Source organism: Callorhinus ursinus, unplaced genomic scaffold (assembly GCF_003265705.2).
Source record: "Callorhinus ursinus isolate GAN/ISIS: 27379988/994484 unplaced genomic scaffold, GSC_fseal_2.0 scaffold10, whole genome shotgun sequence".
In the NCBI taxonomy this organism is placed as follows: Eukaryota; Metazoa; Chordata; class Mammalia; order Carnivora; family Otariidae; genus Callorhinus; species Callorhinus ursinus.
In genome coordinates, this window is record NW_027397072.1 from 80,175,590 (window position 1) to 80,186,766 (window position 11,177).

General features: G+C 41.4%; 1 protein-coding gene across 1 annotated transcript; it reads left to right on the forward strand.

The window, feature by feature from the left end:
- The first annotated feature begins 584 nt into the window (after positions 1 to 584).
- On the forward strand, positions 585 to 9,610 carry PDCL3 (phosducin like 3). The gene is made up of 6 exons (XM_025869019.2): positions 585 to 739; positions 2,819 to 2,948; positions 5,034 to 5,124; positions 5,386 to 5,529; positions 6,314 to 6,522; positions 9,237 to 9,610. The coding sequence occupies exons 1-6, from the start codon at positions 734 to 736 to the stop codon at positions 9,377 to 9,379; spliced, it is 723 nt and encodes a 240-aa protein (XP_025724804.1). The 5' UTR covers positions 585 to 733; the 3' UTR covers positions 9,380 to 9,610.
- The last annotated feature ends 1,567 nt before the right edge of the window (positions 9,611 to 11,177 follow it).

The window sequence follows — 11,177 nt, forward strand, 5'->3', positions numbered from 1 at the left end:
GGCAGAAGCCTGGAGCCCAGCACCTGCATTTTACAATTCAGATTCTGCTTTTTTTTTACTCATGTCTCCTGTGTGCCTGGATATACCTAAGCACTTTTGCAAATATGGACTGCCTGAGGCTTAACCAGGTGAAATGACTTTCTCCTTTCTGTTTTTGTCTGTTGTGACGACTGCTGTATCCGCAGAGCCTAGAATAGTACCTGGTACTTAGTAGGCTCTTGATACATGTGTCTTATGAATTAATCGCCTTATCGGACTTTGAAATGATAGCGAGTGAATTCCGGACGACCCTGCATCATTTTTAATTGTAACACTGGATCACTGAAACACATTCCTATTTGACTTCTTGAGCCAAGCCCTCTTTTACCAGGATTGGGTCTGCGGCAGGAGATGGCGCATAAAATCGAGGACCTCCTCCAACCAGCTCCACCTTTCCAAGCACCGAGCCCTGCCCTAATAAGGTAGCGCCAAGAACTGGCTCCGGGTCACGTGAAGCCAGCGACACCAACAGAGAGCGGGCAGCACCCCCTTGCCCATGCGCACAGCTTCTGCCCCGTTTCTTGAGGAGCGGGCGCAGACTCAGAGACCTCGCTTACTCCCTGGCTCCGCCCTGCTCACCCTTAGGGGCGGGGCGAAGGCCGGACTGGGAGAAGAGGTGGGGGTGGCGGGTGCGCGGAAGAGAGCTGAGGGGCGGGGGCGTCGCCGTGGCCTGGCTTGAGCGATTTTAGACAAGATGCAGGTAAAGAACCTGGGGGTCCGAGGCCTGGAATCTAACGCAGCTCGTTTGTCCCGCTGGGTCCGTGGCAGCGGCGGACCGTCCGGGTTGGGACTGTGGGAAGCGCCGGGCGCCACCGGCACGCCAAAGACCACGCGAGTCTAGGCCCAGCGCAGGCGCAGTGCGACAGGGCGGGCGTGGTCTGGCCAGGATCCGCGGGTTCGGTCTACCCAACCCTGTGTGTCTCACCCCTCAAATCTCAGTCTTTTGGGGCCATCTCTCGTTAAGGTCTTATCCCGTGAAGTCTGTGAAGGACTCGCAGCATCCCACCTGACAGAGTTACTTCCTATTCCTTAATTCTCTTAGCTCCTGAGCTGGTGTATTATGGGCACGTTATGTGGATATGGAAGCTGAGGCTCGAAGAAGGGAAGGGTCCCGCCTGGAGGTCTCATAACGTAGAACAGTGGCGGAACTTAGGTTCCTGAGTCCACTTAGAGCTGGGTGAAGGTTTAGTTAACATCCATTTCCCCCCTAACGTTGATGTTCAGGTTGAGGTGCACTCCCTCCCGGATTCCATGGCTCCCAGAGCTCATCCCTACGGTCCCTCTCCTTTGTTACTTTCTGTCTTAAAATAGATAAATACAAATCCCCTAGTTTTTTCCCCTTTTTTTGTATCAGGAATTGTCTAATAGGACTAAAAATGAAAGAAAATAAATGAAGACATGGGAATTAACAAAAATCTGTGACAACTAAATTCTGTCACTGTTGAAGGACCCTCTGTCAAAGGTCATTCTGCTGCTTCCCAGACCTCACTGTAGTCAGGAATTCAGGTTAAATCGTCTCTGGCTTAGTGGCCAATGAGAAATAGAGTCAGTATGGGTTTGGGACAGGAGGCCTTGGGAGCTGGAGAGGATAAGCATTTACAAATGCAGTCTGTCTGCCAGAAGCCAAACACTCTTAAATGTTGAAGAGGAAGCTCCCGGGCTGCCCTGGCCTCCTTTGTATTCTCTATCCTTCAGGACCCTGCTTTGAAATGTCATCTCTTCAGAGGCCTTCCCTGACCACCCTGTGGAAAGGATTCTGTTCGTTTTCTTTTGATACAGCCCAGCAAGACAGTGACATGGAGTTGGGGCTGGAGCCAGGCTTTGCTAGTGCCCTTTCCGCAGTGCTCATTGATTTCTTAATTCAAACCCGGTCCATTAGCAGTGTTCCTGCCAAGCCAAACAAAACCAGTGTTTGGCTAGCTGGCTTCAGGAAATAGAGCCCACTTTGACATTTATCCTTCTGACATTTGATCCTGGTAAATTTGACTTGTTCCAGCATGGCAGTGTCTTCCTAAATGTCATGTCTCTCCTAGGCTTGTGAGGATTAGCTAAGTAGGTACAGGTAAAGGGCTTCACAGAGTGCCCAGCACCTAGTACTCAGTAAGTGTTAGGCATTGTGAGCTGTTCCTCAGGGTCTCAGTTCTCCCTCTCAGGTTTGGGCCGTTAGAGAATTTGTCAGCCTACCTTCAGGCTCTCCTCCTGATGCTGCTGCAGCCACTTAGAACTTTGAGGTACTCCTATCTCTGCTCTTGGGCCCTTTGCACATGCTGGTCCCTCCGCCTGGAAAGTAAGTTCTTAAGTTCTCATTCCTCACGTCTGTTTCCTTCTCAACTTCCAGTGATGATTGAATGTCCACTTTGAGAGAATATCCCTGCCTATCCTGTGGAATGCAGACCTCTTATAACTCTCTAGGCCAACAGCCTGTTGATCATTGCACTTGCCACAAGTACTTAGTATCTGTTGAATGAATCACTCTGAGTCATTAATAAAAATTGAATAGGAGCCAGGTTAGGGCCTTGGTGTGAGCATTGATGCCGATCTGCACATCATATCCTGATTTTTACCCAAGACTAGTTCCTGGGTGTGTGTGTCTTGTGTGGGGAGGGTGAAGTAGAGTGGAAGACAGGAAAAGAATAGGGGCTGTGAATCTTTTGACACTTTCTCAGAGATAGGCCGTAGAATAATTTGACTTGAATCCCTCTTCCCACCACCTTTCCCCAACATGGCACCCCTTGTAATGGACTTTGCACTTATAGTATTCTTGGTCCACTTCCGCTAGGACCCCAATGCAGACACTGAGTGGAATGATATCTTACGCAAAAAGGGTATCTTGCCCTCAAAGGAAAGTTTGAAAGATTTGGAAAAGGAGGCAGAAGAAGAAGAACAGCGAGTCCTTCAGCAGTCAATTGGTGAGATTGTTTATATTCTTTATTTGTTTTGTCTCTCTTTGAATTAAGAACTTTCTTAGCCTCTAACTACTTTGGTAGAAGGATGCTCTGAGCAGGAATTGGGAACCAGGGATTGGAGTGCTGGGATGGACTGTATTTCTGGGACCTCAAGGGAGGCACAGGCTGTCTCTAACCTTCAACTTTCTGGGCTGTAGAATTTCCACATCTCCACAGTTTCTTGTCTGTGTCAGATGAGCACGTGATAATCCTGGAGAAAATATTTCTGAGTCTTGACTTAATGCCCCACTGATCACAGGGGCTAGTACTTTTGTCTTCTTACATGTTAGAGCTAATTTAGAGATGGATTCACTAGAAAGCATTTATCTAGTGAATGTTTATTGAATGATGACTGTCTGCCAGATATTATTTTGAGCACTGGGGCTTCAGCTATGTACAGGCTGGACAAAAATCCCTGTCCTTATAGGACTTATATTCTAGTGGGAGAGACAGGCAATAAGCAATACATAAGTAAATATAGGAAAATAAGGCAGGGAAATAGCCTAGAAAGGGTTGTGGGAAGGGTGAGTATAATTCTAGATAGGGTCAGAGAGAGCCTTACTGGGAGTGACATTTGAGTAGATCTGGGGGATTTGAATTGAGCTATTTAAGTGAGTGAAGAACATGTTGGAGAACCAGCTAGGAAGTCACTATGACTAGGAAAGAGTAGTAAGTTGAGAGAGACAACTAGGGGTCAAACCATTGAGGACCTTGTTATCTTTTAACAAAGACTTTGGCTTTTATGTCTGGTCGGGTGGAAGTCACTGGAGGTTTGAACAGAGGATTGACATGCTGACAGCACCCTCCTGCTCCTGCCTTTCCAAGTATGGAAGTTGGGGATCAAATCAGGAAGTAGGGAGATTAGTCTGGAAACTACTGCAGTAATTCAGGCAAGAAGTACTATTGGCTTAGACCTGCCCACATGGTGTTGGTGGAAGGGGTGGGGAGAAGTGGTCAGATCTGGAAATAATTTGAAGGTAGGGCCAATAGGATTTGCTGGTGGATCCTGTGAGGGCTGTGAGAAAAAGGAAGTGAAGGATGCCTGTTAGGCGTTGGGCTTGAGCAGCCTGAAGGATAGCATCACCACCAACCGAGATGAGGAAGGCTTGGTGAGCAACAGTTTGGAGCTAGGATCAAGCGTTCTATTTAGGACATAGAAACATTGAAATTTTTATTAGTCAAATAGAGATGGCAAGTAGGCAGTTGGCTATGTTTTTCTCTAAATCAGAGAAATAGGGGCTGGAGGCATAAAGCCATGAGATGCAATCACCAAGGGTATAAGTATAGATAAAAAAGGAGTCAGATCAGCAAAGGTCCAGAGGAGGGGCAGTCATAGAGATAGGAGGAGAGAAGACATCCTGGAAGCTAGAAGAGGACCATCTTTCAAAGAGGAGGCAATGGTGGGTCGGATCAGTGCTGCTCGTCAGTCAGGAAGTGGAGGTCATTGCTGACTTTGCTAAGAGCAGTTTGTATAGTGTTAGAGTTGGGCTTGGGGGACAAAAATTTGATTTGACATCAAGAAGCAAGAATGCTAATGGCAATAAAAATGAAATCAAGATTTTATAACAGTTGGTTAAAAGAGAGCTGCCTACCATTCACAAGAGAAGACCAAGACAATAATCCCTTTAACTCTAGGAAGAGTATGCTGGGGACACCCACTGGTATCCTCCCCTGCCCTCAGAGATAGAACTGTTGATATGGCGGTCCATGGGTGTTATGTGCTTGAAGAGCAGGCCAGGTGAGTTTAGGCAAATAACAGCTCTCTGGTTTTATAAACTTAGGCAACTTATCATTCATATCCTTACTATTGTGTGGAGGTAGGAGAGTCAGTCCTGCTGCATTTGTCAACATGGTTCTTTTTAAAACACCCTCAAGTTCTTATTTACTAGTGGAAGACCTTCAGTATTTTTTATTTTGATTTTGGTGAATGAGTTTTACTTTGGCTTGGTGTTGCATGCACATCTTTAGGAGAAAAATAAAGGAGGGAAAACACTGCAAGTTTGTTCATCTTTTACATTTTTTGGTTTTTGCTAATTTAACTACATTCAGTGAAAACATACGAAGATATGACTTTGGAAGAGCTGGAGGATAATGAAGACGAATTTAATGAAGAAGATGAACGTGCTATTGAAATGTACAGGTTAGTGCCACCCAGAGGGACTGTTTGGTTTTTTGTGTGGCACTAAAATGTGTGTCTTTTGAAAAGTTAATTTTCTGACGGAGATAACTTTTGGAAAGGACTGTAATTAAGTAGTAATATTGCAGGTCTCGGTGAACTGATTTTAGACTTTTGCTGTGTGGCAAATAAACCTGGATCTTTATAAAGGTTGCTGTGTGAAAGGTGTGTGTGTATATGTGGGATATATGTATAAGATGTCTGTCTCCTCTTTGTGCTGTGCAGGCAGCAAAGACTGGCTGAGTGGAAAGCAACTCAACTGAAGAATACATTTGGAGAAGTTTTGGAGATCTCAGGAAAGGATTATGTTCAAGAAGTTACCAAAGCCGGTGGGGGCTTGTGGGTAATCTTGCACCTTTACAAACAAGGGTGAGCTGATCTTATGCACTGTCCTTAAATGTTAATTTGAATTTATGTCTTGGACATCTTGGGCTTAATCCACTTTGGGGGTTTATTGTTTTGTGTTGTTTGTTTTTTTACTAGTGTTGTATATAGTTGCTGATGTGCCCAAACCTAATGCCTAATTTTTGTCTTCAGACTTTAAAATTAATATTTGTGACTAAAAAGAATGCCTTTGTTACATTGTAGCAATGAAGATTGCTTTTATTGAAAATAAATTCCTTATTTATCCTTCTAGAGAAACTCTACATTTCAAAATTCCATGTAGTGAATCCATTCTCATAGATGTTTGGGGTGACCTTTGTAATAATTGTTCCAGGCAGGTGATGCAGTGGCCCTCCACTGTTTCTCAGCTCCAGCCGTATTCTACTGTACTTGTGTAGAAGTTTTTTTTAAAGCAGGAAATGCTTTCTCACGTTTTTCTCACCTTCTGAATCTTGAATGTTCTCTCATATAGATGGGCAAAACAATTATCTTTTACATTGAAGCTGTTTTTCTGACTTACTGAGTCAAATTAAAATGGATTTTGGATTTTGAGTTCTTCATTTTCCCTGAACATATTAGAAGGTTTCTTCAAAAAAATGTTAATTCATCTTGGCTGGAGTAGCAGAGTCACTTGGAAAGCTATTATGAGGGTTTATTTAGGTAGAAGGGTAGTAGAGCTTTGCCCTGTATAAATGCAGAATCATAGTTGCTTCTATTTCTGTTTTATAGGGGTCCTCTCTCACCATTGTTTCTCATTTCTATTTCATAGGATTCCCCTCTGTGCCCTCATAAATCAGCACTTCAGTGGACTTGCCAGGAAGTTTCCTGATGTCAAATTTATCAAAGCCATTTCCACAACCTGCATACCCAATTATCCTGACAGGAATCTGCCTACAATATTTGTTTACCTTGAAGGAGATATCAAGGCTCAGTTTATTGGACCTCTGGTGTTTGGTGGCATGAACCTGACAATAGACGGTAAGGGCCTCTTTGAGATGGTGCAGGGCACGTGAGCAATGACCAGTGCGTGTTAGAGATGATGAGAGGATGGTTCTTTTGAAGAGACATGTGTCATGATGATTTGTCAAAGTCACCTGTGCTGCTGTGTGAGTGATTGCTAAAAGGGAAGAAACATGTTTGATCTCTCATTAAATGAGTCATTGGGGGCTCTAATAATTCTGTTAAAAGGGGGCACACTGGATTTTAAAGTATGTATATTTAATATTAATGTCTAATATGTTTTGTTTGTCCCTATAGTTGGATACATTTTAAGTATAGCTCAAGATCTCAACATTCATTTTTTGTTTAATTCACATTAACAGGGCGCCTGGGTGGCTCAGTTGGTTGAGCGTCTGCCTTCGAGGCTATCATCCTGGGGTCCTGGGATTGAGCCCCACATAGGGCTCCCTGCTTAGTGGGGAGTCTGCTTCTCCCTCTCCATCTGCCCCTCCCCCCAGCTCATGCCCCCCCCCCGCCAAATACATAATAAAAAATTTAAAAAAAAAAAAAAAAGAAAAGAATGTGCTATGGTGAGTGCTGTGAAGTGTGCAAGACTGGTGAATCATAGATCTCTACCTCTGAAGCAAATAATACATTATATGTTAAAAAAAAAAAAAGCAGGAGGGGAAGAATGAAGGGGGGGATATTGGAGGGGGGAACGAACCATGAGAGACTGTGGACTCTGAAAAGCAAACTGAGGGTTCTAGAGGGGAGGGGTGTGGGGGGATGGGTTAGCCTGGTGATGGGTATTAAAAGAGGGCACGTTCTGCATGGAGCACTGGGTGTTATATGCAAACAATGAATCATGGGATACTACATCAAAAACTAATGATGTAATGTATGGTGATTAACATAGCATAATAAAAAAACAAGTTAGGTGCAGAAAATAAAGTTATAGTAGATGTTTCAAAAAAAATCACATGAACAAGTTATTGATATTTATATGTGTGTGTATATATATACATATATATGTATATAATACCTATGGGAATATTTTCTCATTTGAATATATTAGTGGCTTTTAAGTTAAATTAAAAGTTTATTGAGTTCTGGGCGCCTGGGTGGCTCAGTTGGTTAAGCGACTGCCTTCGGCTCAGGTCATGATCCCGGAGTCCCGGGACCGAGTCCCACATCGGGCTCCCTGCTCAGCAGGGAGTCTGCTCCTCCCTCTGACCCTCTTCCATCTCGTGCTCTCTATCTCTCATTCTCTCTCTCTCAAATAAATAAATAAAATCTTTAAAAAAAAAAAAAGTTTATTGAGTTCTGCCTCTTAACTCCTGAAGAATGTATCCTTTTATTTCTGAAGGATTTTTTTTTTTATTCCTTTCTACCTGTTACATGAGGTGTCAAAATATGCATACACTTATAACATGAAAGAGAGAACCTGAGGCCCGAGGGCATCCTCCTAAGTCACTCATTACTGAAATAATATGTCCACCTGTGCTTTAAAAACATATGTTAAAATATGACTTTATATATACTGTTTTATATAACTATATAAGATATTCAACTGGGATAAGTATTAACATCTGCACATACATACACACATGTTAACAACGGTTAGGCATTATGCCAGTGTTCAGAGGCATACTGCATTTCAAACTAAATATATGCTTGCATCTTACTCTGGTCTTTTGAATGTACCATGAGGGGAAAGATGGGTGAAGGATAGGAGGTCCTGTCTTTATTTTTAGAAAAAGTATTATCTGAGGATTAGTGAACTTATAAAATATTGTGTGTAAGTGAACAATAACATTAATACCTACACCAATACATATGAATGGTGTATATATTCTTGAGTCAAGAATCAGAATTAAGGTTTTTCTTTTTTTTTTTTTTTTAAGAAATTTGTTGAATTTTCATAACATTCAACTGAGGTACCAAGAACTTTAAATACTGGTGTTATCGATCTTCATGGAGCACTTTAAATTAATATGACTTAAATAAAATTGGTTGTCACATTTTAATGGAGGTACCTAATTAGCAGAGTATCACTTAAACCAGTCTCTTTGCTGTAGAGTGTCTCATGTAGTCCCTTAGTTCTGCCTGGGGTCCTTTCTGCAGTGGAAAAGACATCCCTTGATTTCACTTCATAAGGTCTCAGACCCATGTGGAGTTTCATTGATTATAAGAGAGTGACATACAGGAACCAAGGCTTTAGTCACTGGTTCTTTATTTTCTTGGTACTGTTTTTATTACTTGGAGCAAATGTATAAGTTCTGGGATGTCATCATACATTTATCCTTTGACTCTAATAGATTGAGATACTGGACATGGGGCCTAAAAATTTCCTTTTGTTGACTAAAATTAGATTGCCAGCAGGACTGTGAAAAGTATTTCCTTTAAATGTTTCATGCTGATTTCTTTCCTGGGAAATTGTGCAAGTCCAGAAACTGTAGTCATTAGAAGACAGGTTTAGTTATTTGTTTTTTATTTTAGTTACCATATAGATTCAAATATATATATAGTATCTCATTTGATCTCCTCTTCTGAAAAGGTGAAAGTATTTTGTTTTCCTTCCTAAAGGTCTGATTTTTTTTGCCTTCCTTCTAGGTACCTTATAATTACAGAACTAAAATTATTATCAAATGTTACTGTATAGTTTCTGCTTAGAGAAAACTGGCTTAATGGGCTTGAGGGTGAGGGTCCTATGCCAACTGCCTTAGGTAATTTGGTTTTTCTTTATCACATAGAGTTGGAGTGGAAACTGTCAGAGTCCGGAGCAATCAAGACAGACTTGGAGGAAAACCCTAAGAAACCAGTTGAAGATGCTTTGCTATCCTCAGTGAGGTGCTCCATCCCCACAAGAAGGGGTAGCGATTCTGAGGATGACTAAGACTATGGCCTTGTTAATGTGCCAGACTTCCTTGATGTGACAAATCATCTGGATTTTTTTAAAAAAGAAAAAGTAGAAATGCTCTTTAGCTTTTAGCCTTTTTATAATTACGTTTCAGATCTCATAGATCTCAGAAATCATCATTGCTGGGAATCCTATTACATTTCTTAGAACTCTCTTTTTAATTAATAACCTTTCCTTAAAAAAATAAAAACCAGCTATTGGTATGGCCGATGTCTATGTTTTCCTCACTTACATTTTAAGCTATAAAACTGTTCACCATTTGTCCACATATAACTACATAAGAGGGAATGTGGAGTGATTTTTTTAATAATGTGACTAAGTTATACAGTGGAAAAATTGCAAACTAAGTCTTGTAGTTACATTATCATTTATTTTTTTATTTTATAAGGATAGCAACAGAATTATTAAAGGAATGATTGATAGGAAAAATCTTAGTATTTGTCATATTTAGAAGAAATAGGCAATAATTTTTATAAAACATTGTCTTTTCAAAGCAGTAACTGAAAGATTCCAGTTTATTGCCATTTTTGGTTAAATGGTTTTTTTTCTAGTTAAAATAGTTTTGTCTCAGACTGTTGAGATACAGTCAATACTGTAAAAGGCCACCTTAAATCCTTTTTTGTAAACAGATAATAAACACATAAACTGTCTCTCAATTAGTAAAAAGCATCAAGGTATTTTCTGAACTAGAATCCTCTTAGCATTTAACATTTCCTATCAAGTTGACGTTAACAGAAAAATTAGGGGAAATATTCTCTCATGTTCATGTTGAATGATGCGGTATTTAATGCGGGTTTGAATCTTAAAATCTTAAAAATATGAATTATAGAGGGCCTGGAATTCCTTCAGATTATATTACAAAAATTCATTTTTTGCTGTACTTCAAAGAGTAACAGACAGCTGTGACCCATTTTGTGTGTCTATGTTAGTGAATATTTGTTTTTCTACACACATGTGAGCCAGTGCTGCTTTTAAAAATGTACCTTCCGTATAACATTTTATTGAAAGATTTTTCATGAAATTTTAATTGCAGGCTGATAAAAGTGTGGTCAGTTCTATCACTTGCATGCTAGTTCCATGGGTTTTGTGGGAGAGCTGCCTTCTTTGATTTTCTGTTGTTAGCTGACATTAAAATGAAATGCTTTGGGAAGAATAAAGGTGAAAAGCTTGAGTGCTGCATTTCCCTGAGAACTGTAGTGCTCACAGCTCTCAAGAGAACAGTACTTGAGCATGGTGGGGGCAGTGTCCACTGTGATGGAAAACAGCAGGATTTATTCCACTGTGGAGCCCATGCAGGATGTAGTTCTAAATATTCACTATGCCACTTTGATCTATGTAAGTGTGAAAACTGCCTCATAATCTTGCCTTCATGCTGGGCTGAGGCTTGTAGTGTGAGCTCAACACTAGCTCAGGTGCCTCTGGACGTGGCTGATGAGTCCTGTCTGGCCACGTGGCACCCAGGCCCCAGGCAGCTGTTTAGTCATGCTGACTGAACTTGATTTAAATAGAAACATCTCTCTCCTAAAATCAGTATTGTGATTTAGAACCTGACCTGCAAATTTCTGTAAGTTAGTTAATTTGGGGAGACTTTGCCATAATATTTACCACTAATGTTCTATTTCTTTCTTTTTTTTTTTTTTAAGATTTTATTTATTTATTTGACAGAGAGCGCGAGAGGGAACACAAGCAGGGGGAGTGGGAGAGGGAGAAGCAGGCTTTCCGTGGAGCAGGGAGCCTGATTGGGGGCTCGGTCCCAGGACCCTGGGATCATGAC